Below are 27,246 nucleotides of genomic sequence, written 5' to 3' on the forward strand. Positions count from 1 at the left end.
AACTAAATATGAATCAACAATGTAATATCGTTGCAAAGAAAGCAAACATTCTGGGGTGTATTAGCAGGAGTGTTATAAGCAAGACAGGAGAAGTAATTCTTCCGCTCTACTCAGAGCTGATAAGGCCTCAGCTGGAGTATTGGGTCCAATTCTGGGCACCACGCTTTGGGGAAAATATGGGTAAATTGGAGAGAATCCAGTGGACAGCAACAAAAATGATTAAAGGTCTAGAAAACATGACCTATGAGGGAAGATTGAAAAAATTGGATTTGTTTTGTCTGGAGAAGAGAAGATGAGGGGGAACATGATAACAGTCTGGAAGTACGTAAAAGGTAGTTATAAAGAGAAGGGTGATAGATTGTTCTCCTCAACTTCTGAGGACAGGGCAAGTGGCAATGGGCTTAAACTGCAGCAAGGGAGGTTTAGGTTGGAAATTAGGAAAAAACTTCCTGTCAGGGTGGTTAGGCACTGGAATAAATTGCCTAGGGAGGTTGTGAAATTGCCATCTCTGGAGGTGTTTAAGAACAAGCTAGAAAAAACCTGTAAGGATTGATCCAGATAATACTTAGTCCTGCCTCAGTGCCATGGGTTGGACTAGATGACCTCGCCAGGTCCCTTCTAGTCCTACACTTCGATGACTCTGACATCTCAGCATGGCTGGGTTTCCTCCTGGGTCCTTTTGGCAGCAGGGTCTGTGGTTGCTGCAGTGAAGGCTGCCCAGTTGCGTAAGGTCACCTCTATCCTTCATCGCGGGGTGTGCAGGTTTTCCTCCTCCAAGGCTGACGGGGAGTAGTCGGTCAGACCTGGTCTCTGGAGGAAATCTGTCACTCCGCATGGTGGACATCAGCATGGGACGTCTCGCTCCGGCTCAGGCGCTCCCCTGCTTGCCGTTGCTCCTCTCTGGGGTTGGACTGGGCTTTGTAGCTCTGTGGTTCCACCGTCCGGTCACTGTCAGGCGAGCGCCTGCCTGGGTCATGCTCACTAGTGCTTGCTCCGCGTGGGAGTCCCTAGCAGTCCAGCTTGTTGCTGGTACAGATCTGTCCTTCCTCCCCCTTATTCGTTGTGCTTTAGGCAGGGCTGACACCTTCCGACAGCTGGATTTTTATCTGGGTTGGGGTCCCCCTGTATTTCCCAGGACTCCCCTTTGAAAGCACCCCCATGCTCACAAGCCCTGCATCGTGGCCTCTCTCCTGCTGAGCCGGGGCTTACCACAGGGCCCTCCAGATCCCATCCTGGGGTGGGGGTTCAGATTTTCCTCTTCCCTCCTCTGGGGCCTGGGTGTGCTGCATCTGCCTGGCCTCCTGCCCAGCGAGGGAGGCACCAGGCAGATGTATCAAACGGGACTCACCCCCGCAGAGCAGGAGGAAGGGGCGCGAAACAGCTGCGTTTTGGCCATCAACAGGTGCCAGTGAGCTTAAAGTTTAGGGACCAAGTTCCTGGGCTCCGCACAAGGGCCCTGCCTGCTTGCATGGAAGCACCAGGCTCCTGTGAGCCGCCGGCTCTTGGCCAGATGGTGCTTTCTGCTGCGCAGATGTGAGGTGAGCCTGACGGGTCTTCCTCTCTTTGCTCACAGAGAACAAGTGAAAGTTTGGAGCCAAAGCCAAGCGAATAAAGCGGCCGGAGACCTGTGCATGTGAGTACGTGTCTGCTTGGGAGCTGCCTGGGCTTGGACTGCAGGGTCAGACCCAGCACTTCCTGCCAGCCCTTAGTAGTTCTGGCCTGTTGGAGGAGGAACCGTCCCCACTGTGACCAGATGCAGCACTGTGTATTTCCCTCCTGCCCTGGGAGTCGGCAGACAGCCTGGAACAAGCGCTCCAAGAGCAGCCACGCGCCTGCCTTCGTCTCCCTGGGCTGGGGGCCGGGGTAGGAGCTGCCCGTCTGTCCTACAAAGCAGAGCCGGGTTTGGAAAGGGAGGTGCGGGATGCTAAGGTTCATTTGCCTGCCCTGGGCAGCAGGTGGCTGCCCCCTGTAGCTCCGCGCTGTGCTCCCTCGCTGGCCACTGCCACTACATGGCAGCCCCCCCACTTCCACCCCCCAGCAGGCGACTGCGAGTCGACTCTGGGGAGATGAGGGGGGTTATCCTGGCTGGACCTCCTGAGCAGCAGCCTGGGGGGCTTGGGTGAGTGTCACGCCAGGGCCCCTCCCCTCCTGGAGTTCACTGTTGCACCCAAACTCCCTCCCAGCGCCCGCATCCCTCCTGCACCCCAATCCGTCCCGAACCCACACCCCTCCTGCACCCAAACTCCCTCCCAGCGCCCTCATCCCTCCTGCACCCCAATCCCAGTCCCGAACCCACACCCCTCCTGCACCCAAACTCCCTCCCAGCGCCCGCATCCCTCCTGCACCCCAATCCCAGTCCCGAACCCACACCCCTCCTGCACCCAAACTCCCTCCCAGCGCCCGCATCCCTCCTGCACCCCAATCCGTCCCGAACCCACACCCCTCCTGCACCCAAACTCCCTCCCAGAGCCTTAGACAGGTGTGCGGGGGGATGGGACTTGGACCCATTCTGGGCACCACCAACGATTATACAAACCTGCCGCCCCTGGTGGCACCTAGGAACCCAGAGCTGCCCTGCACCCTGCTGCCTGTGGGTCCGGGTGTCCTGCAGCTATGTGTAAGGCCCAGCTCAGGCAGACGTCCCCATGGTTGCTCTGATCCAGCTAGCGCACTAACAATAGCAGTGTGGCCTCCTAGGTGCCACCCCAGTACCACCCCACCCGAGAGCCTAGGCATGTGCTCATGGCCGCACGGCTACGTTTAGCACTCTAGCCTAATCAAAGCTAGCGCCTGTATGTCTACCAGCCTGGGAATCACAACTCCAGCTGTCCTGGAGACGGCCATCTCCCGTAACAGCTAGGCAGGGTGTGAAATCCCTCGGGTGCATGAAGCATAGCTTGCCAGGGGCCCCTTTCCTCTGAGGATCTCCAAGCACTGCACATCTTGCAACCTCATCAACCAAGCGGTAAGACCATGAACCCTTAAAAAGCTCATTAAGCTCCCCTTCCAGCCCCCAACGTTTAGGCCATTAGCAAAGCCCCATCTGACTTGGTGCATGACCTGGGCCACGCTACACCTCCCTAGAGTTTGTATGCCCATCTGCACAACAGATATTGTATAACCTCCCTTGTGTGGGGGCACTGAGAGAGGTGATTCATATGTGCAAGGTGCTCTGAGATCCACGGCTCTCAAAATATATCACAGCAAAATATATCGGCAAAACACCCTCGTTGGCTGGGTGGATTTGGACCCGCTCCCCACATTGCCTAGTGAATGCAATGCCCCCGCCACATTAAAGAACCATTTCTCGGCATTATGGGGATGGTTCATTCCTGTTACATGAAGGCAAGGCCTGTTTTGAGGCCCTAAACTACTCAGTCATGGGACAAAGGTCACTCCTGTTTGCCAGCAGTCAGCATGAGCACTTGAGCAAGTACTGATGGCTGGTTACAGGCAGGAAAGTGATTCCTGGTTGCTGCTCCCATCTGTTTCCTTTGGGTGCTGTCTACACTAGGAAATACTGGACCCTTCGTTCTCCGTGCTTGCACTGTCCCCGATCGTAGCTGTAAGTGCAGACCGGGCAGCAGCTCAGAGAACAGGGGACCAAACAGCCCATGTTCTCTCAGTATCTCCACGTCAGACCTGGTTAGTTCAGCCCTGCAGAGCCAGCCAGCACTCACCGCCCCGATCCGTGTGCTGATTCTGTGGAGACATGAGCAGTTGAAGGATTTTTAAGGGGACAAGAAAGGGTTTGGAGAAGCCAGTCCAGGGTGTCTCTATGCAATGACATCCAGTCAGCCTCCAGTAGCATGCCTGGTAAAAGTACCACCCAGAGGCGGCTTTCATTGATGTATACATTGGAAAAACTTATACCAAAGCTAGTGAGAGAATTAACATCAATAAGGAGTTTTCGTGCATCCGTCTCGTTAGTTACAGAAGCAAATGCTTTTTGGAAGAGTAGTTCACTGTGTGTGTAGAAGTCTCTTTTAGGGTAATTAAAAAACTTTGACACATTCTATTGCTACAGGACCCTGTTATGCAGTAATTTTTAAAGCCATTTTTCTCGTTTTACAACCCGCTTACCCGACCTCCATGTTGAAAGTGTAGCTTGTACACGTAAGCGGCCTGCAGCACTTTGCTGATTATGTAGTCTGATAAACATCAGCTGCCTTATTAATAAAACAGCTTTTAATTATCTCTTTCCTAAATATTTTTCTACTTGGCAGGTTTTTGAAGACAAAAGCGGCTTTCAACTGACTGAGATTCTTCCATATGTCTGCATCATAAAAGCATTTACAGCTTCTGCGGGTGTGGGGGGTGGGGAGATGAAATCTGTAGCTTCATTTTTTACCATGTTTTAGTTCCTTAAAAAAAAAAATTTTCGATTCTAAATTGAAGTTGCAAAGATGTTTTACATTTTAAATATATGCCCCTGCTGCAGCGAGGACACGGCGAAGAACGGCAGCCGTCAGCAAAACACAGAAATAAAACTTCAGCAACGCAGCAAATTCCTGTCAATATTGGAATGTATATCATAAAGAGAGGATGCTCATAAAATATTGAAGTCCTGTGGCAGTTTGTGCGCGCTGGCGGAAGAGAAGAGCTGATACAGTCTGTAGTGTAAATACGAGGCTATAAATACCAGCTTCTGCCTGTGAAATGCCAAGGTGAAGAATGACGTTAAAAGTTAAGTTTCGAGAGGACACAGGTGGAATAAGAGTGCTGGCTGGCTCTGCAGGGCTGAACTAACCAGGTCTGACGTGGAGACACAGAGAACACGGGTTATTTGGCCCCCATTCTCTGAGCTGCTGCAAGTATTCCTTAGCCCAGTACAGCAGCTCGAGCTGCTCAAGGAGCAGAGGTTAGCTGCAGCATGGTCCAGGGGGGAATACGGCACTAGACTAGACACCAGACCTAGTTTCTAATCCTGGGTCTGTGACCGACCTGCTGTGCAATTTTGATCAAGTCCCCTCTCCAGTCACTCTGTCTTGTCTAGTTAGTTCATATGCCCTTTGGGAGCAGGACCACACTCTGACTGGGTTTGCACAGTGACTGGCACAGTGGGGCCCACTTGTATTTGGGCCTCTAAGTATTACTGAAACAAGTCTAATCAACACCCATTTAGCAAGGGTAGCTTCTGTGACAGCAGATAGTCAAAAGTACTCAGAACTGTTCAGGTACAGCATTGAGCAGTGGACAAGTAACATGCACCTGCTTTGATGGACAGAGAAAGTGCAGCAGTAAGAAAGCGACTTGCCAAAGGCCACCCAGCAATTCAGTGGCAGAGCTGGGAAAACTCCTCTATCTCCCACGCCCTGTGTCCTGGGCAACACTGCCTCTCCAGAGCAGCAATTGCCAGCTCTGTGGCGAAAGCTGGGGCACACGTCCCTGCTCTCTGATGAAGCTGCGCCAGCTTACAGCCACGGTTAACGGGACTCATGACAACTCGTAGCTTTTAACACCAGCTTTTTAGCAGGGAGGAGAACACAAATGGATACGTAGCCTCCCAGCGTTTACAGCTTGCCGAGGTGCCTATTTTAATCACAGCTGCTTCCTATGACTGACCCTCCCCTTTTGGCTAGTGATGTCACTGGTGAACTGCTTCTGGAGCCCCCTAAATTCATTGGGCTAGAAGGACCCCAAGGCACATCCTCCTATCTCCTAACCAGCGCGTCAGTGTAAGAGTTCAAAGGGTGGGGGATGTTTTCGGTAGGCTCCCTCCCACTAGAGAAAGCAGCTAACGTGGGTTTATGCTAAATTGCATGTTCTGGATGGAGCAGTTCTGCTTGTTAGTCCTGTGTGTCTAAATCCAGGATACGTACCCCCATTTCCAGCCAAGCTACGCTCCCCCTGGAGTTGACAGGAGTTGTGGCTGCTCCCCCCCCCTCTAAGCAGCCCTGGCGTAGATGCCTAACTTGGCCAGGCGAGCTAGGGACTGACGCTGCACCTGTCACTCTATCACAATGGGAAAGGACAGGTTGGTTAATAATTTACCAGCAATTAGCGTAACACAGCAGGTTTCCGGCCCAGCACTTCCATTTCCTGGGTGACAGAAAGTGACCGTCTGGAGAAATTAATGTAACCATAAAACATAATGGACACTCAGGATACATTTCGGACAAGCAGTTATAGAGAACAGGCCTTAGCTCCCCAGCACATTAACATTGCTCCCTTATACCCAGGCTTGGTCACCCTCTTATGCAGCCGTCCCAGTGCTTGTGGAGCAACAGCATTATTCATGGCTTCCGAGTAAAGGGGGAACCAAAACAAAGGCGATTTTGTGACTAGTGTTTTAATAACCACTGGTGAACTCTGCTCTTAACCTCAGTTTCTGCCTCTGCTAATCCCGTGCAGTATGTATTCAAAACCAGACCTACAGCACACGCTTCTTTTATACAAGGAAACTAGGGAAAATGGCATTGTTTAGTCAGAACTGTTTTAGAAAAGTCTGTTTCCTCACAGTTGCAAACGGCACAAGCTGTTCTGTTTAATGTCCTGAGAATTTTAAGCATGACAGAAAAAAAAACCAAGCCCAAAGTTACAGGCCGCTGTGACATATCCCATGTAGTTGTAGCCACGTCGGTCTCAGGATATTAGAGAGACAAGGTGGGGGGGTGGGTAATAGCTCTTATTGGACCGACTTCTGTTGCTGAGAGCGACAAGCTTTAGAGCCCCATCGGTGTGGGAAAGGTGCTCCCAGCGTCACAGCTAAATGCAGAATGGAACAAAGTGTCGCCCGAAGAAGAGCTCTGTGGGACTGAAAGCTTCACTCTCTCTCCCCAACAGAAGTAGGCTGACGTGAGATGAATCCTCCCATAATCCTGGTTTGGGGAGCACAGCTGATCTGCACGGCCACCAGCAGACAATGGAACTGAGAAACAATTTGATCCTGAATTCAAATTCTTACACTGCTCCTATTTTTTCCCTTCATGGTTCAATGTACGGCAGACTTTTGTATTAAAACATGGGGGAAGCTGGAGGGTTTGGAAGATGAGTAGGGACAGTTTCACATGAACATATTAGTTTTATTTCTTAGCATTCAATTCTGCAGCACAGTGTGGATTCTGGGGCAAATTCTGCAGAGCCCCTTACTCCTATTTTCAAGAGCCCAGAATAGCCTGGTGATGTTTCCAAGCAGACAAGCCTCAGAGTACATAGCGCGTGAAACCATCAGAGTAAGTGTAAATAATCAAGAAAAAAAAAAAACAAAACTGCCCAGTCTTCAAATTCTTCTCTGGTTTATTAAGGCTGCCAAGTATCTAAAGCAGTTACAGTTCCTTCCCAAGGCCGTTTGGACTCTGCACCATTCTTTATACACACTACCTCCTTCAACTCAGTTTGCGCCTCCTCTTTGATAAGCCACATCCCTAACTGGACAGTTGCGCCTAAGAGGCGGAGCCTGTGGATGGACACACTAAATACTTGGCAATTCTCTGTTTAGAACAACTCTTCACATTCCCAGACTGCATTACTCATTTCTTCCATAAGAAAAACCCAGTTTATAAAAAGTTACCGGTTTTTTGGTTAACTACAGGCCGAAGAGCCATGCTAACTGTTTGGTGGTGTATTTGACAGAGCGTTAATTTGTTCCAGGTCACTGACGGGGTAACAAGAAGATATTTACAAAGGCCACCAGGAATCCTTTCCAAGAAGGATCATAGCTATGTTATTAGTGCATTGAAATGGCATTGCCTGGCACGGGACGTGTCCAATTCCATTCAGCAGTTCCTTGTCCTCTTACTGGGGGTAAAGTTCCACAATCATTGCATGGCCCTGAAATGGAGACGCAAAGCACGGTTACTCTAGGCTGAAAGGCACTGTCTGCAATAAACGTACAAGTCAGCAGAAGAGCTTCATTTCCAAAGGATGTTAGTCATATTGTAAAAAGTAACAGAGGGTCCTGTGGCACCTTTGAGACTAACAGAAGTATTGGGAGCATAAGCTTTCGTGGGTAAGAACCTCACTTGGCTTCAGATGCAAGAAGTGAGGTTCTTACCCACAAAAGCTTATGCTCCCAGTACTGCTGTTAGTCGTTAAGGTGCCACAGGACCCTCTGTTGCTTTTTACAGATTCAGACTAACACGGCTACCCCTCTGATACTGGAGTCATATTGTAGGAACAGGAAGAGATTAATAGCAGGCGTTTGCTCAGTGGCAGCACGCTACAGACGTGGGTTGGATTATCTGGTGCCATTCCCGAAGCACTGCAGGAAGCAATGCATTCCTTTCAGGGGATGGGATTAGAAAGCATGCAGGCTACTCAGGGGTATCCCTCTCACCCAAACTAGAATGATTATGCAGCTTCCACAGAGAGTCTCAGCTAGCCCTCTTTAGACCAGTTAAGTGAGGACAGGACTGGTCTGGATGTGGCCTCTCAAGTTACTGCGTAACCCAATCTACTGCCGCTAACCACAACTGCCTAACAGCAATAGGTGTAATACTTCTCTAGAGCTTTCCAAGTGCCACTGGAGAGCAGGTGCTATCTGCCTTTTTCACACAGAGGTTCTCGTTCCTTACACGGGGAGATGGAACCTAACAAGCCAGACTTCAGTAGGATCCTCAGGGTTCGTGAGACACTGAAAACCACCCCCGCAGTAAAGAATCATTCCTCCCTTTCGTACTATATCAACAGTGACATGCAGCACTGGCCACCAAATAAGGGTCACTCTCGGACAGCACTGAAATGCTGCAAAAGCAAGACTGGCTGGGGCTCCTTAGCCCAGCTGCCTGGATGGTATTAAGGCCACCTGATGGTAACAAACTTCAAAGCTGCACCGATGTCCAACATACACAGGACCTGACTTCTTGGTACCCAGAGGAACAGAGGAATTCCTGCCCTTCTCAGCAGAGGGCACAATGCCAGCACGCCCATGCAGCATTACCTGTCCTCCCGCAGCACATGCAGCAACCAAACCGTACTGCCCTCCTTCTCTCTTCAGCCGGTGCGCCGCAGTCATGACTAAACGGCAGCCAGTGGCACCAAAAGGGTGGCCCAGAGACAGGGAGCCACCCCACTTATTGAACTTCTCCAGAGGCGGGGCTCCAACCTGCAAGAACAAACCAAAGGAACGGGCTTGCCAACCTCTGCCTCCAGGGAGCCTGTCCCGCCCCCTCGGAGTCCTTCCCGCCGCAGGTGAGAACATAACCAACATGGAGATCAGGGACTGAAGAGACCTACGAGGCCGTGTTTCACTGCAGCGTAAGCAAATGTAAGAGGCTTTATGGTGCTAGGATGCCATCTACAGCCAGTTAGCTGCTAGAGGCCAGTGGTTTAATCTCACCTATCATTTTTACTGAGAAACACTAGCCGCACAGCTCTAGGTCTTTGCCTTCTCTTGGTGCTGAAGTGCCAGAGGTCACGTCAGAGTAGCTACAGCTCCTCGAACTAGGAAGAACTGAACCAAATTATTGATTTTTAGGAAACTGAGTATTTCTCCCTTGGATCAACACAATACGGGCCTTAGAACTGCTATGCAGTTCGGATATGTTTTTACAGCAAGGAACGAAAATTGCAAAAGCAACACTGACCTTAAAACCTGCTTCCTCATTATGTCCTTACCTTAGACTTTCTGCCCATGTAGTTTTGTGCAAACCAATCTGAATCCATAGCTTTCAGGTTAGCCAGAATCTGCCCCTAGAAGGGAGGGGAAAAAGACTCAAGGACTACAGCAGACTCAGAATGAAGTACAGTAAAAGGTGTGTTATCCGGCCCTGTACCAGCCGGAAAGCTCTGTAAGCCGGCATTTCTAATCTTCAGAGAAAGTCCAGTTTATATAGTCTGTCTGGCACCTGCCTGGCTCCACATGGCTCCCCGGAAGCGACAACAGGTCCCTGCTGCTCCTAAGTAGAGGCTCCGCCCCCGCAGCTCCTACTGGCTGCTGCTTCCAGCCAATGGGAACTGCGGAGCCAGCATTCGGAGCAGGGGCAGTGCACAGAGCCGCCTGCCACACCTCCGACTAGGAGTGGCAGGGACAGGTTGCTGCTTGCGGGAAGCTGCCCAAGGTGAGCGCCCTCCCCGCCCCCGGATCCAGCACCCCGAAACCCCAATCCCCTGCCCCGAGCCCCCTCCTGCACCCAATCTCCCACCCTCTTAGTTAAGTAGCATTTTTCACTTACCAGCACCCCCCATTCCCAACTATCCCAACATGCCGGACAGAAAAGCTTTTACTGTATATGGGGGAGTACTAACAAGTTAGGGGTATCTTAGTTTCCTCAAACTAGTCAGTGATCAAGAAGGATGAACACAGCTGGCTGTACACGCAGGGCTCAAAGGAACATCATTTGCAAGAGCCTTGTCCCAGTCAGTTGACACCTTAGAGAAAAACGTTGCCTCTGATTAACTGAATAAACTGTCTGCACAGAGCACCTCAGCCCAGACTAACTGTTAATGTACAAAATCATAGAGTGCATATATAAAACCCTACATCCGATGAAGGAAACCAAATAAGAAGAGAGCTCTTTCCACTCCTGATATAAAATCAAATTTAATATCCTTGCTATAGATCTTACGCAGGAGAACCCAGATCTGCAACCCAAGACACACTGGTGTGTCACCTCCTCCATGCATGTTCCTGTGCAGATACTTACAGCGAAAGCTTCATGAAATTCAAACACATCAATATCAGCCAGTGTTAGACCAGCCCTCTCCAACACTTTGGGAGTACCATACGTTGGCCTAAAGAGTCAGAAAAGCAAAAGTGACATTAATGCAGGTGTTCCATGGACTCCTCCCCACTTCCTTCACTACGATCCCTATTCTATCCTCCTCTCTCGCAAAATGGAGCTGCAGCGTTTAAGATGCCAAACAAGTACGTGCTCACGAAACTTTCAGCCTCTCTCACTCAAACTGATGTACAACCCAAAAGCCACCACCATCCCATAGAGAGATGCGTTAGGCAGATGAAGACGAGCATTTCACCCCATTTATAAAGTCAATTGACCTCTTTTGGCTTTGTGTGCAAGTCTGGGAAGTCCGGGCATCAAATCCGATTAGCTGGATTTTAACCACATTCAAATTCTCCAAGCCTTGAGATGTATGCTAACATCAACACTAATGAATCATAGAACTGGAAGGGACCTTGAGAGGTCATCTAGTCCAGCCCCCTGCACTCATGGCAGGACCATCCCTGACAGGTGTTTGTCGAACTTGCTCTTAAAACTCTCCTGTGATGGAGATTTCACAACCTCCCTGAGCAATTTATTGCAGTGCAAAGTCTTGTGACTTGTTACTTGGCTGGTTAAGGCAGCTTAATACTGCCACATGTATCAATAACCTGAGGCAACACCATGCCTTGCACATGCCTGAGTACCCATGTAACTGTGTTGCTATAATCCCCGCCTCAGCTCTTCCCTATTCTCAGTCATCTCCATTTGTTGCATCATGTCTTGTACCCAGATTTTCTCAGCCCTTTGAGGCAGGGCCCAGATCTGTGTCTGGCTGGAACGCGCCTAACTAAACGCTCAGACATTCTACAGCAAGCGAAGCATTTAGTGCTAGTAACTGATATGTCCAGCAATGGTAAGTGTTTGACTCTGCTGGCCAGAAGCCAGCACTTACCCCAGCAGGAGCTGGTCCTTTGGATCCTGGGACACGTACACAAAATCCCTGCACAAGAGAAGCACCATTAGTACCAGAACAGAAAACAAAAGCAAGCCCAGCTTTCAGAAGCCAGATAGAATGGTTCCTTGTACCTTAGGTAGGCCTTTGGTTTATATCCCATCGCCAGAGCCTTCTCCTCAGACATAATCAGAACTGCCGAAGCACCATCCGTCTGAAACAGCCAGACAAACTCAGTCAGGCAACTACTCACAGAGCGCTCACACCATGCAAAGGCGACAAGTCTAAGTGTTTGTACAGGGCCCCAGTCGCCGTAGCAGACACAATCTTAGTACAAACAAACTATACAAGAATGTAAATACAAATGCTGCTCTATAACCATATCTATAACCATCCACCAGAAAGTTACATTACAAGTCACACTTGTCTGCGTGTAATTCATTAGGCTGTGGAATGGACAGCTCCCAAGAAAACTGGCAGAAGCCTCATCACTTGGGATAAAGAGCTAGGTAAAATACACCGTAGGGAACAATGCAGCACTGGTTGAGGCAGATGGTAAGATGACCTATGAGTGGGTTGGCCAAACCAATAAGGCTGCTGTGATAGCAATATATCAGAGGGGTAGCCGTGTTAGTCTGTAGCCACAAAAACGAGGAGTCCAGTGACACCTTAAAGACTAACAGATTTATTTGGGCATAAACTTTCGTGGATAAAAAACACTTCTTCAGATGCATGGAGTGAAATTACAGATACAGGCATAAATATACTGACACATGAAGAGAATGGAGTTACCTTACAAGTAGAGAACCAGTGTTAACAAGGCCAATTCAGTCAGGGTGGATGTGGTCCACTCCCAAAAATTGATGAGGAGGTGTCAATACCAAGAGAGGGAAAATTGCTTTTGTAGTGAGCCAGCCACTCCCAGCCCCTATTCAAGCCCAAATTAATGGTGTAAAATTTGCAAATGAATTGTAGCTCTGCAGTTTCTGTTTGAGGTCTGTTTTTGAAGGTTTTTTTGTTGAAGGATGGCTACTTTTAAATCTGTTACTGAGTGTCCAAGGATACTGAAGTGTTCTCCTACTGGCTTTTGTATGTTACCATTCCTGAAGTCCAATTTGTGTCCGTTTATTGTTTTGCGGAGGGACTGTCCGGTTTAGCCAATGTACATGGCAGAGGGGCATTGCTGGCACATGATGGCATGTGTCACATTAGTAGATGTGCAGGTGAATGAGTCCCTGATGGCATGGCTCATGTGGTTGGGTCCTCTGATAGTGTCGCTAGAGTAGATATGGGGACAGAGTAGGAAATGGGGCTTGTTACAGGGACTGGTTCCTGGGTTGGTGTTTCTGTGGTGTGGTGTGTAGTTGCTTCAGCTTGGGGGGTTGTCTGTAAGCGTGGACTGGCCTGCCTCCCAAGGTCTGTGAGAGTGAAGGATCGTTTTCCAGGATACGTTGTAGATCGTTGATGATGCACTGGAGAGGTTTTAGCTGGGGGCTGTAGGTGATGGCCAGTGGTGTTCTGTTATTTTTCTTGTTGGGCCTGTCCTGTAGTAGGTGACTTCTGGGTATGCGTCTCGCTCTGGGAGTGGCTGGCTCAATACAAAAGCAATTTTCCCTCTCTTGGTATTGACATCTCCTCATCAATTGTTGGGCATGGATCACATCCACTCTGACTGAATTGGCCTTGTTAACACTGGTTCTCCACTTTTACGGTAACTCCATTCTCTTCATGTGTCAGTATATTTATGCCTGTATCTGTAATTTTCACTCCGTGCATCTGAAGAAGTGGGTTTTTACCCACGAAAGCTTATGCCCAAATAAATCTGTTGGTCTTTAAGGTGCCATCGGACTCCTCATTGTTTTTGTGATAGCAGTAGCATACATAGATGTGGCTCTTTAGTGAGTGTGTTTTTAGCAGAATGCTGGTCTGGGAATTGGGGGGAGGGGGTGCCATTTTGGCAGCTACAGTGCTTGCATAGTCTGAGTTTCAGAACGTTGTAATTGGTTCATGTATACAAAACTAAATCCTAATATTTTACAGCACAGCGTCCTTGATGCATCGATGTTATGGTGTCTCAAAAGGAGAATGTATCTCCAAGTTAATCTACAGCTCTGCTGTACGCAATGGCCCTTATATGCCAATATTTTGCAGTGGAGTCAATTCTGAAGTAGTATTACACCTCAGCAAGTTCCCAGGAACTCAGGCAGAACACGCTGTTACTGCTTGTGAAACACCAGCATTACTTTATAGCACAAAAAAGGAGCAGTTATGGCAAAACTTGAACAGGATCTAAACACTAGAGCATCTCCTTTATGCTGCACATGGGGGCAAGACACATACCTTGTGCATTCTGGGGGAGACTTTCAAAGGCATAAGGACAGTTAGGCACGCAACTTCATCCAAAGTCCCAGGGAATAGGGTAACTCCCATTTGTGCCTTGGGAAACCTTCCCCTGTCCTCTTCTGAGGGCAATTATAACGAAGCCAACAGGTAAAGCAGCCTCAAGTGTTTATAATGAACCTTCTGTTTTTATTTCGGGGGGTTGCTAAATTTAAATTTGTTTAAGAGAAAATACAAGTGTCATTTTTCAACTTAAAGTGGATGACATTATGGAAAAGCCAACGAGGTTGGAGTAGTGTTCCTGCTTTGAACAGGGGGTTGGACTAGATGACCTCTTGAGGTCCCTTCGAACCCTGATATTCTATGAGTCTAGTGTTAAAGTCACAGAAATCTAGTCTAGGTAGCTGCAATAGGTAGAAAAAGAGCTCAGTCTCACATATTGCTACCCAAATGGATGGCGGTGTACGTTACCAGGAAGGAGGAGTTGGCAGCTGTGACAGTCCCATAAGGTTTGACAAAAGCAGCTTTCAGTTTGCCCATCTGCTCCATGGAGGATGGACGGACTCCATTATCTTTGATAACAGTATCTTTGCCTGTTAAAACAGAGCATTAACCTCAAAAGGACGTGGGCATCAGACCCCACTTGACAGAAAAGAATGTGAGAGAGGGAATCTATTTTCCATGGGAAAAGGAGTGTAAGGAAAGAATGGAGGCGTCATTCATTTGATTTCTTGCCAAAATAGTTTAGTGTTAAGGGAACAGTCTTGAGTACTGAAAAAATTCTGCTTCTTTCAAATTGATGATTTTCTGAAAATAATAGCTTTCTAAGGAGCACAACTGGTATGTGCTTCATCACATTGGCACTTTTCCTAAGCAGGTTTTTAAACTAGACTGGTTATTCCTCGCAAACACACATTTCCCTGTGGTGTAAGTTGTTGCTTGTTAACTCTTTGATACAAAGAGCAGGATTCCTCACCTGTGAGCTCCTGATCTGACCCGTACTAAGGCAATAATCACCAAATAAGCAGGGAAATGGAGTAGGGCGCTTCAAGATTTAGATCACAGACTCAGCAAGGACACATGCTCCTAGATCACTACTTTCTTGTGCAGGGACAGATTGTAAATGAAAGATTTTAAATCGATTTAACACTGCTGAGGAGTGAAAGCGTGCAGAGAGATACAAAACTCCATGACCTGGGCCCTGGCCACTTTCCCTTATAAAGGGAGTGGCGCTATTTTGGGTTAGCATTAGAACACATGGCTTTTACCTGGCACTTTGAAGGGTACCACGTCAGTGAGCAGCCCCTCATCCTGGGCTTTCCTGGCCAAAGTGTGGGAACGCAGGGCATACTCGTCTTGTTCCACACGGGAGATAGCAAAGGCGGCGGCCAACCTGTCTGCTGAGTGTCCCATGGTCTCACTGGTGGAAAACTCTGCTACAGCTGGGAGCTAGAAGAAAAGGAAGCACAAGGTAAGCATATGTAAATACCGCCTGTTCCAACGGTGGCTATGGGCAGCACACTATGCTACACCATTGTAACTTAATATTTAGATACGTTTCATACATGTAAATCCTTGACATCCTCCACTGATAAACAGAGCAATTAGCTTTATACAGATAATGCACATTATCCTACTAAGATCCACCGAGATCAAATAAACTAGAGGAATCCCCACTTCTGAACCACTGATAACACAGGAATGCCCAAACTTGGACTGAGTAAGGGCCATACTGGCCACTTGCCAGGGGCCTGAGGCCTGCTCCCAGGTTGCAGACAATGAGGCAGTTAGCACCTGCCCTTGTATTTAATATGGAGCTGCAGACCAGAGAGACAAGAGGCCCCAAAATGAAGTGAGGCCAGGCGGCTTGGAGCAATGCATGCTGGGGCCTGCAGCCTCCGTGGCCCACACCTCCATAGGAAGTAGTATGCTACACAAGTGGGCCAAATTCAAGTCATCCCTTATTTAAGATTTAGTCCTCCTCCATCCTGAGAGGATGGAGGACAGCTTCATCCACATGCATGTGAGCCAAGACTCCCACGCTGCTGGGTGTGCTATTTTTAGGGCCCTTTATTTTCAGTTTTTATTTTAATTTTTCCCAGGAATTTATCAGAGTTTATTACCACACCAGCACAAATGGAGAAAAAAATCAGTGCAAAAAACAATTCATAATTTTTCTGGGTAAATACCAGGGTTGTTTTGGTGGACAGAAAGACAGGGAAAAAGTATTCAGTGGATTGATGCTTTGAATTCCGTTCAATGTGGTTTGCTGCAGAACTAAAACAGAACTCAAAACACAATGCCACCTCGGAGTTGAAGAAAACAATACATCTCTAGACCCCAAATAAAACTTTTCATTTGAATAAACAGTTTACTGTTGTAGACTTAGAGCTATTAGCCTGTAAATATTTACATTTAATAACTGAGTCACACCATTCGCAGTGCATTTACTCAACTTCATCCTTTTCTCCTGTTTGTTTTTTTAAAGCTTTTGAATACTTCCTTGTGTTTGGAAACGTATTCTGATACTTATTTTTGTTTTCCCACTTTAGTGTGTCAAATCTTTAAACCGTTATCTACCAACAGCTTGAAATGCATACATGGTGGGCGTGAGATTCAGTAGTACGTTCAGATGCGCATGCACTTCACAGCTTGCGTGCGTGTCTGTTTATTGTGTATCTTCTAGACTAATGCCTTACTTCAATAGGCAGCTTTGCATACACACACTGACTAATGTATTATCGTAATACATACATCTCCTATAATGTACTGGATTTTCCTAATAAAACAAGTTACTTTTTATATATTTGAATGATACAAAAATAGGGTAAAAATCAGAAAAAAAAATCTGAAAAATACTTCTTGTAAAACCCAAGAATTTTTCAGTAAAAATTGGTTTAAATTGCAAACAAAAGGGCTTAGCTATTTTCCAGTTCAGGGAGTCTGCAGCATTCAAATCTGGGTGTCTTATCTCTCAACTGCACTTTGAGTATTTCTGCACTTGTACCATTAGCTGACAATAAAGGAGACTCTATTAATAGAATAGTATGTGGGCAAAAATAGCCTCTCTGGTGAGGACAGAACTCCAGGAGCCCTCAAATCATTCACTGTGAATAAAACCCTTTTCCGACCTATTTCCACCACTTTTCAAGTCCCCTTTCCTCCGACCATGAGAGCAGGTGGTGGGGCTTCCTTTACAGCATGAAATGGAGAGCCCACTATCCAAATTGGCAGGCTGCCCATGCTCACCTCTTATTAGGAAAGCATTCAGTCTCCTGCAGGACTGGGTCCCTGGAGAGTCAATGGATTGTGTATTTAAGGGGTGTCAATCAGATGCACAATCCCATTAATAGTGGGAGGGGAATGCTTGCCTCTGTATTCGATGTGCTGAAAACGCACCTGATGCGTCACTACCAGCTTGAAGAGCAATTCATTTTGTCCCTCAAACTCCCGGTTCTAAGAGTTTCAGAAGGTCAAGACGACTTGCACGGCATTTAGGCTGGCAGGGTACATTTCCCCTTCACACATTTTAATGTCTTCAGTAACCCCTCTACGCTAGCAGTTCGATGAGTTGGGAAAAGAGATATTTTGAAGTTTAAATAGGTGAAGCTCACCAAGTGCGAGCCTGACTGTCAGGGAACCAGGTAGGCAAAAGCCATAAGTAGTTCCTCAAAGCATTTTAGGAGCTATGCTAATTCACTGAAATCTTGGCCTAAACCTAAACAGGCAGCATGATGCAGAAGACACATAGTCTGCACCCCCACTTAACCATCACCATGTTGAATTCTCCACAGGGGCAAAATTAAATTCCTTTCCCCTAGAGCGTGTGTTATTTTACAAGCAGCTATCAAATGGCAAACTACAAAGGAGGACAGACTTGAGAACCCTAGACGCCTACTGAGAGATGGAAAGGAGGAGATTTACCTCAGGGGCAAAGTAATCAGGACGGATTTTAGCAACCAGCGCCAACCTCTGGCCCAAGGTCTTGGCCCTGTTAAGGGAGAGCAGAGTCTTCCTCATCTTCCTGCTGTGACGAATGGGAACATCCGACATTAACTCCACACCACCAGCTACCACCACATCACACTGGCCAGATGCAATCAGACCAACACCTACAGGAAGCGATGGAGAAGATCATCAGAAGTGTGTGTGGACATCTTTAAAAGAAGCTGAAATACTTCTCTTCAGTAAGGGAAAGTAACAACTAATCAAGGATTTCTCAGGAGCAGATGCAACCAACAGAAACATCTCAAATCAAGGAGAATATTTTGCTTTTTTGCACAGTTGGTCAGCAAACAGATTTTTGATCAGATGAAAAATTGAGATAAAAAAAAAGTTGTCCTGATATGGGACCAAGCACCAAAAGTTCAAAATTTTTCACAAAATGAAACTCCAGAAACCTTTGTTTCAGGCCTATTGAAATGAAACATTTCAATACAGTCAAAAAACTTTTTTTTTTTCTGATTTTGACAAAATTAACAATATTCTAAACTGAACTCTCCCGTCTTCTGTAATTTTGCTTCTACTTTCCACTATTTTCATGCAAGGATTTGAGGCAACAATATCCCTCAAACAATTTGGGGTAGAAACCTGGATCTTCAATGTTTGCTCAGTTTGGGCTATCCTGAAGGTGATGTTAGCATAACAGGCTACAACTTTGTCAAGTTCAAGTCTTTCCCTTTCAGTTCTTCTGGACAATTTTGAATCTGAGGCCTGGTCCCCACTAAGTCCCCACTTCGGACTAAGGTAATCAAATTCAGCTACGTTAATAACGTAGCTGAATTCGAAGTACCTTAGTCCGAACTTACCGTGGGTCCAGACGCGGCACGGAGGCTCCCCCGTCGATGCCGCGTACTCCTCTCGGCGAGCACTTCCGGGATCGGTTTATCGCGTCTTAACCAGACGCGATAAATCGATCCCAGAACATCGATTGCCTGCCGCCAGACCCTCCGGTAAGTGAAGACGTACCCTCAGTGGAGACTGCTCCTGAATGAAGCTGATGACCAAGAGCTCCTGAAGGCCTGGAACACGTACTTCAAAAATCTCTGCTAAATGTTACTGAACCAGTGGTTCAACAGCCTCCCCACCTAAGCCTCCTCCAGACACTTAACCACGTTCATTGAGATGTGCAGGTAGGACAGGGGAAGAGAAGAGAGGTGGCTAATGCCATCTTCTAATCTACTACCTGTTCTTTCAGCCAACATACCTGTGGTCATAGCTTGGTTTGAAGAGATGCAAGCCATAGTGACCGTGTGAGCTGGAGTTTTGTCAGAGAAGCCAGCTCCCAAGGCAGCCTATGGGCAACACAAGATAATGATTAAACCCCCCACCAGCTCTACCTCACAGTACTTGCTTCTTGAAACATTAAATGACAGATATCTTTGCAGAATTTAAGCTGCAAACGTGTCAAGTTTCCACCTGCACAGCTGAGGTACGGCATTCTGCACGCGTTCACTATGAGGAAGCAGAGAGCTGGTCTGCTGCCTGCCTCTCAAAGCTCTTTATCAAACTACACGGGCAACCATGGGCAGACCGTAAATGAACAAATTCCTCTTATGCAACACAGCACCGTATTTCTGAAAACTTCATGTACTTTTGCTTCACCCTATCATCTATTATTTACAGATGCAAGAAAATGAATGTAATTTTGAGAACTTGAATACACTGCAGTAGAATACAAGCTGTAATTCGCATATAACTGAACAAATGTTTGTGGCAGACCAAGCTTTCCTGAAAGCAAGGCTGTACAATGGGAATGACAACAAGTTCTAACAGAGCAGGGAGTGGAGGCCTCTGTCACAAAAGAATAACTATTCTGGAATACGTGTTGCCATAAGAAGACACACCTTAACTGACACACAGCCAACTAGTTTAAAGTTCAAACCTTCTCTGGAAGTTAAAATTAAACCACAGTCTCGGTTGACTGACAGGAGGTCAAAGAAAACACTTGCACATACAAAAATAACCTGATGATTGAATCGGAGAAGTACTGGTAATAACAAGTGCAGTTAGGTGAAATTATGTAACAAGTTTTAGGTGGGATCCTGTCTGGTGGAAGGGCGCTGGCTGCTGTGCAGATCACCAACTGAGGTTTCAAAAGCTAGGTTGATTAGAGCAGAATCATGTCTAACGTTCTGGAGATGGCTTTATAGTCACAGATTTCTACACTTTTCCCTGTATTATGTGAAGTCACTTCTCTCTTTACATCTGCCACCAGGAAAGGCAGCTAAGCTAGCAATCTCCAGAGCATTCAAATGCTGCATCTTGGATCTCCCAGCTTTATTTTTCAAAAAAATATTGTAGTGTTCTCAAGTATTTCTGGCAAACCAGATCGTGATCCCAAGTGGACAGTTCAATGATTAATCATCCCTTACCAGGGCCCTGCCTTTCTGGTATTCCCCCAGGAGGGATTTCGCAGTGCACAGTATTAGAACTGACAGGGTAGATTTATGATTTTAACGGGATGGGAGTGCCATTTAATTACTTGCTGCACCACACAGTGTGAATGGCTTATTTTCCCAATTCACAAGGAGCAGTGATGAACTGATTCTTTCCTAGAGGTTAGTTCCCTCAGGTTAGCTGTTTAAACCTGCTTCATTTAACCCACCTCTCTAGCAACATTGCTTGTTTTCACCTCCTGAATAACTGTGCCATAAACAATGTAATCAACAACTTCCTTCGGGACGTTGGTCCGGTTCAGCAACCCTCTGAAAGAAGAAGTCAGACAAGAAAATCTGCACCAACAAATAAAGTGGTAACTTTGCCACGGTCCCCAGGCACCCAATTTCAAAAGCTAGCTTGCAAAACAGGGACAACAGCAAGCATGCTTCCCTAATTCAGAGAGGAGGTTGCATACATGGCTACCCACAGAAAGAGCTGGAAATGGACTCAAAATAAAAAAGGGAAACTCCACCTCTTCAATAACCCCCCTTCCCCCAATGCACAAGTGGTTACTACCTCTCTTCCCCAGCTTGGGGCAGCCTCAAGTCAAAACTAGGGGAGAGAACAGGGAGTCAGAGATGTCACACCAGCCTACCCCTCAGTGTTTGAACACCTACTGCTTCTACAGGGATACACAAAAGACAAGCAGCAATTTTTTCATATTTCCATAGAAAACACCGTATACAAATGCTCCAGGATATCTGTACAAACAAGCCTATACACCTCTGCACCCCATTGCAGGGATATATATAAAACTAAAATAAACACAAATTTGAATTCTGACTTCCTCAAACTATCATGTAAAAGGTAAGAGTAAACATGATGCAGGTAGGGGTCCCTATGGCAGCTTACTAATGCTACTACCAAATCCAAGCGGCCAGTGCACCACTTAACCCCAGCACGCAGTCCGTGAATATAAAGTGCACTGTTTGCATGCCGCCAGTCAATCAGATTGACTCCTCTTTGAATCCCTCCTCTGGCTCCCCCTTGGCGACTGCATCAACCTCACAGCCAAGGCTTTGCACGACTCCAACCCAGCCTTCAACGCTTTCAGAGTCATGTCCCCACTGCCCATCAACAATGCCAGCCTTGACAAATTCCTCCCCCCATTCCCCAAACTCCTGCCTTCACACCTTCTTCCACACTGCCCCCAGAGGTAAGTACGGAATGACCTCCCACAGTGCCAGGACCCCCATCTTCCCTCCTTCAAATCCCACCTAGTGACCCTCCTTTTCCACATGACCCGCAAACGCTGTCAAGCTGCAGGCTGGAGAAGGCATGGGAGAGAAGAGAGATGAAATGAGAGAGGAAAAAAAACACACAGTACTAAGGTAGTTTTCCCTGGGTCTCTGTCACTGCCCCAATTTGCTCATCATTCATTTTTCGTATTATACAGCGCCAAGCACATTCAATAGTAGATCATTTGAAGCAGAGCTGGCCAGGAGGATGACACAATATCCCCCTAACATGCACTTAGACAGTGCCTTCCTTCTGAGGCTCTCAAAGTGCTTTACAAGCAGTCAGTAGTATCACCATTTTGCACGTAGGTAATCTGAGGTAGAGAGGTGAAATGACTTGTCCTTAATCACATAGCTGAGTGACAAAGCGGGGAATACAGCCTAGGAACCCTGGGTCCCAGTATTGTCATCAGCACTAGATCAACCTCCCAGCACAAAACCCCAGTGCCAGCTAGCTTTCTGAGCTCCTCTTCCACTCAATTCTTGTTTACTCACTGCAGCGAGGCTCTGGCCAAGTCATGCGGCATCAGATCTGCATATCTGGAAGTTAAGACACACAGGTTTACAAAATAATCCCTGTAGTTATTTTACCATTTCATTCAGAGCATATATTAATAGAACAGACACAGTAAGGCATCAGATAAGCAATCACGGAGCTTTTTCACTTAAAAATGGCCATTTCACAGCCTTGTTTTGTGGAGACATGTCTACATGTGAAAAATCAACGTACAACCGCTGTATTAAGGAAAATCCTGAAACAAAATATCGCAACAGCAAAAGTCGAAACTCTATCCCCTATTTACTTCCCTATGTAGGGAATTGTTAGTAATGGTCCTGATTCAGCTATGAAGTTAATGGCATTCAGTAACAGGTTTCTAACGAAGTCGTCTGATGTAGTTTAAAGTGTAAAGTCTATGCCTGGGTCTTGGAAGCAGTTTTCAATCATAGGTGCAGTCACATGAATGGCATGTGAAGACAAATCAGTTGGGCTGCACGTTACTTACTGTGAACAGCGGACATATTTGAAGCCTAGAGAACCAAACATCCCAACCCAGCCCTTACACATCCCAACATACACAGGATTTTCTCTGTATTATTTAGTAATTCATCCTCAGTTCTCATCAGAACGTATTCTCTCCTTTCCCAAGCCAGACTGTCACACTGACTATGCCAGTTTCCTTATAGTTATAACAAAGAAGAGAGGAACCACTAGCTCACCTCTGCTAAGCAGAAGGTACCACATGTTTGCAGTTACAGCCTTAGTTGATTGCCATCTTTTAGGTGGTGCTAATCCCTGTCAAGGAACACTGGAGTTGCAAGATATGTATTCTAACTCTTGGGGAAAATCAAGTATCTTTGGAATGCCCAATCCCTTCAAGCTTGTAATATGTAGCAGGGCTCACACAGAGTTTCACCTGTATAACAGCAACCAGTGACCTCGCCAAGATTAAAAACACAATACAAGAAGGAAGGGATCAAAACAAACCACCAAGTTTATCAACCTGGTAAAGATCAGAAAAAACAAGTTGTTAAACGCCTTGCAGGTATTACATTCATTACTCTTTCCTATGATGAGCAAGAGTAGCTACAAATGTCAGAACACGTAGCAAGCAAACATCAGGCACTGATCGAAGTGAAAGCAGTTAGAGAAGTACAAATATACCAAGCCCAATGTTTTCCATTCTGATTCTACCTGAATCTTTCTGTATGATTAACCAAAGCAAAGAGATGTATTTTCTTTTCATACTTACGAGGTGCCAGACTGTAAAAATGGAATGCGGACCCCATCGACCACAACAATATTCTTCACACCATTTTTGGCTAAGGTTTTCTTACTCTTGGGCTGGACTGTTTGAAGAAAATATTTAAACAGCTATTGGCTAGAATCTGAGCAAGTCTGCAGCAAGATTTTATTTTAAAAATAACTACTACTAGAAAGTTTGGGTAAACATTCCTCGGTGATTAAGTCCCACATCAAGTAACTAGGAAGCCTGGATTGAACTCTTGTCTCCCCCATGGCATGCAGCCTGATCTTGGGCAAGTCACTTTACATTCTGTATCCCAGTTTCCTCATCTGTAAAGTGATTCAGCTAAGACCTTGCAGTGAGCCAACAGCAGAGCTGGGAACAAGACATCCAATTCCTGACTCCCATTCCCAGTTACACTAGGATACTGTGGCACCAGGTGTCTTTGTAATGCTGGATCACAGACATTAGAAACGAAAGAGACCTACTTGAACACCAAATTTACCCTGTACCTCCCATCCTTAGAGTAAGATAAAATAATCTATTGCAATACAGTAACCTCTGACTGATCACTGTCAGGAGGCATTCTGGACTTGGTCCTAGAAAAATACAATTAATAAAAAGACTCAGTGAGTCAAATTTCTAGTGCAAACAGGGATTAAGAGTCTCCTGATTTGTTAAGACAACAATACAAAGTTGCTGCGTTTAGAAGACTGAGAAGGGCCATGGGATGTAAAAGCTGCTTAAATCCAGCTAAGCATGAGAACTTAAGCAAATGAAAGTGCGAGTATGAAGATTCTGCCTAGTACTTGTGTTATTATAAGTGGGTTATCTGAGTAAAGCTAAGGGCAAGCATGCGCTATTTCCCAAATCAGAGTTGCTAGGTCCAAAATGGTTCCGGGGACCACAGACACTAAGAATTAGAACAATCAACAGCTAAATGAAGCAGCACTTAAGAACCCCAGCAGGCATTTTTAGTATCTAACTGTATATACCCACACTAAAGCCTAGAGCCCCTTACTCTGCGCCAACTGGACCTTGTACCCAATACCACAAGCCTTTTCTGGCCAGGGACCATCTCTTGGTCGGCAGGAGGACCTACGTATAACTATCAAGCCTAGGCCATTCCAGTTTATCCCCTTTTTGTATGGATCCTCCAAGTTAGGACACTCTCTCATCTGTTAAGATCTGAGCTCTGGTTCAAGTCCTTCTTCTAGGCTGTGATTAGCCTCTTCTATTGCTTTTCTGCAGCTGTTCCTAACAACCTAGTGGGATCCTTAGGGTCTGTAGGGCTGCCTACACAAAGACCATCCTACCTCCCAGTACCAGAGCCAGACAAACTCTGTCTGTTCCCGACCCTAAGAGAGGCTTTGTCTCTCACTTTCTGAATTTCCCTCTGCTTAGATGAAGAAAACCAATTAAGAGTCAGTTTCACTGTCAGGCTCCTAATGCTGGAATGTTGAAAAAACTCCAGAGAAAACTTTGTTTTAAAGTCCCAATATATTTCCATTGGTCTTAGGTTTTATAAAACAAGCCAAATATTAACTGACAGCCTCCCTTGAATTGTGCACATTGAGTTCTCCCCACCTCACCTTTTTTCACATTCTATATCAATAGGATATTAACTATCTTGACATAGCAGGATATAGAAACTCTACTGAATATTAGGATGTATCAGATATCAAGGTGTGTCATGTCATTTTATAGCTGCCTGCTACCAGCTCTGATAGTCTTCAGCTAACAGTAGGATTTGCACTCCATATCTTCTCAACAAAAATTGGGGCTCATCTCTGACACATTAGACACATGTGAGATGCAAGGTGTTAGGTTTTAAGACTATTTTAAACATTGACATTTGCTATACGTTAGGAATCAGGAGCCATCTCTTATAGCCATAGAATGAAAGGAATAAGTACACAAATCAGAGACATTAGTTTTGTTTGTCCTTATAAGAAAGGGACTGACAGAAAAGGAATTTATATCCAGCCTGAAAATAAGGAAGTCCTACAGTCTGAAGGGTTGGAGTTTTGTTATTAAAAAAAAGAAGGTTAGGGAACAATTCTTTACAAAGCAACCTCATTGCATAAAGATTGGATTCTCTTTAATAAGGCAGTGTAAGATGAGCACACTTGCTTTATGAAATATGCTTAGGTAGAAAAATCAGATATTTAATAGACTTGTTCTTTTCACAGACCAGCTTGGATGTACTGAAAAAATACTTTGGTAACATATTTCTATGTTCATACTTTTAGAAATGTACCCCCCCCCCCGCCAAAAAAGGAAGATTACACTGCATTCCTGTATCTGTCTAGGATATGTGCAGGGATGGGGAGGCAACTTGCCAATTTACCCTTTCAGCAGTCAGGTTTTTAGTGTATTCACTTTACCTGCGGCATGTGACAGAGGGGAGCAGCTGAAGGATCTTGCAGCTGAAACACAAAAGACAGAGGCAGAACAATTACTGACAAAAAAAATTACTGATAATACTTTAAATTTTTCCTACCATTGTAGTACATTTTAGACAAGTAATCTTTGGTAACTGCACATTTAGAGAAAAATGTTGTGTACATTGTGTATAACCAGTTTGTGAGTTTTTCACAGCAATGGGGGAGAAAAACACTTTAAAAATAGGAAAAGTGGTTGTAAAAAAAAAATTTACATGGTGGCAAGGAGACTTGGGTGCAGTTGGCACACCTGAATCTACTTTTAACCCATTTTTAAAAAAACAACTAAATGACAGTGTCCTTTTGCATGGCATCCACTTAATTTTTTAACAATAAAAAGAACACTTACAGAATCTGACAGCCCATGTGGAAGTAGCAGGGAGGCTTCTGATAGCACGGCTCAACATGGAAGTCATTTTGAAATCTAAAGCAGCGGAGGAGGTGAAAGACAACAATTCGTTTGTTCAGAGGTTTCAGGATGGGCAAGCTACCCAATTCACACACAGCCAAAGGAAATGGAGAGACAGATAAATCTGTCAGTCTCTAAGGTGCCACAAGTACTCCTGTTCTTTTTGAGAAGAGCCTAGGGTCCAGTGGGGGAGGGACTGTCTCTTGGTGGCGGGTTTGTACTGGGCCTAACACTGGAGCTTTAGGCGCGATGACAATACAAGTAAATAATAATTACGCCTCTTGTAGGATCAGGGCAACACAGGGTTCTGGGCAGACCCATTTTAAAATGCCCCCCGCCCGATCTCGCTGTTGGTTTGTTCATCCTGACCCTCCATCCCGGCCCTGATTAGTCACCAACAACCCCTTGTGCTGCCCCCTCCTCCCGGGGATCCGATCGGGGCAGATGCCCGGGCCAGGTGGGACGAGCTGGGGCCGCTGCCCCCTGAGCTCAGCTCCCTGCAACCGCCCTGGGGATCAGCTGCAGGGCAGGAGCACAGGCCCCCCCCGCCGCCCGCACTGCCCGACCTCTGCCCGCAGCGAGAGAAACCAGCTCCACAACCGCCCCCTCCCCGCCGCTCCCCACCCCCACCCCGCCAGCCGCCCCCCTCTCAGAGCCCCCCCCCTCCCCCCAGCCCCTGCAGCCCCCACCCCCGCCACAGGCCCCCCCTCATTCCCGCACCCCGGGGGGCCCCGCCCCGCCGGTCCCCGGGCGCCCCGTCCGAGCGAGGCAGGGACCAGGCCTGGCGCCGGGTCCCACCTCCGGGCTCGGCCGCCGCTCCCGTCACTCCGCGCTGGCAGCTCCCTTCGCCCTAACGACGCCCAAGGACCTGCCCCGCCTCTCCCGGCCGCGCCCCGCCTCAGGAAAGCCCCCTCCTGCCTGTCCCATAGCTACCCGCGGCAGTGCCTGATGGGAGCGCGCTCCTCCCCACGTCTGTCCGACCCCCCCACACACCCCACCCCGCATCTCGCCTTTGCTGTAACGGGCCGAGGGAAGGTTTGGGGGCGTAGCGAAAGGGGGCGGGCCAGGGTTAG

The 27,246-nt window shown here is 46.9% G+C and overlaps 1 protein-coding gene across 2 annotated transcripts; it reads right to left on the bottom strand.

Annotated features, from left to right (window-relative positions):
• Positions 1-7,216: 7,216 nt before the first annotated feature.
• On the bottom strand, positions 7,217-27,100 carry HADHB (hydroxyacyl-CoA dehydrogenase trifunctional multienzyme complex subunit beta). 2 transcript variants are annotated; one of them, XM_034766824.1, is made up of 16 exons: positions 26,972-27,100; positions 26,114-26,188; positions 25,708-25,749; positions 23,327-23,423; positions 22,071-22,115; positions 20,504-20,603; positions 19,103-19,190; positions 17,821-18,008; positions 15,165-15,345; positions 14,368-14,489; positions 11,691-11,770; positions 11,557-11,604; positions 10,587-10,674; positions 9,559-9,633; positions 8,882-9,046; positions 7,217-7,773 (listed from the first exon to the last, which is right to left on the bottom strand). In XM_034766824.1, exons 2-16 carry the CDS (start codon positions 26,178-26,180, stop codon positions 7,738-7,740), a joined length of 1,422 nt encoding a protein of 473 aa, XP_034622715.1. In that variant the 5' UTR covers positions 26,181-26,188; positions 26,972-27,100; the 3' UTR covers positions 7,217-7,737. The 2 variants fall into 2 exon arrangements, with proteins under 2 accessions (XP_034622715.1, XP_034622716.1); XM_034766825.1 differs by lacking the exon at positions 26,972-27,100 and adding an exon at positions 26,894-26,918.
• Between the last annotated feature and the right edge of the window lie 146 nt (positions 27,101-27,246).

Source organism: Trachemys scripta, chromosome 3 (genome assembly GCF_013100865.1).
Source record: "Trachemys scripta elegans isolate TJP31775 chromosome 3, CAS_Tse_1.0, whole genome shotgun sequence".
Taxonomy (NCBI): Eukaryota; Metazoa; Chordata; order Testudines; family Emydidae; genus Trachemys; species Trachemys scripta.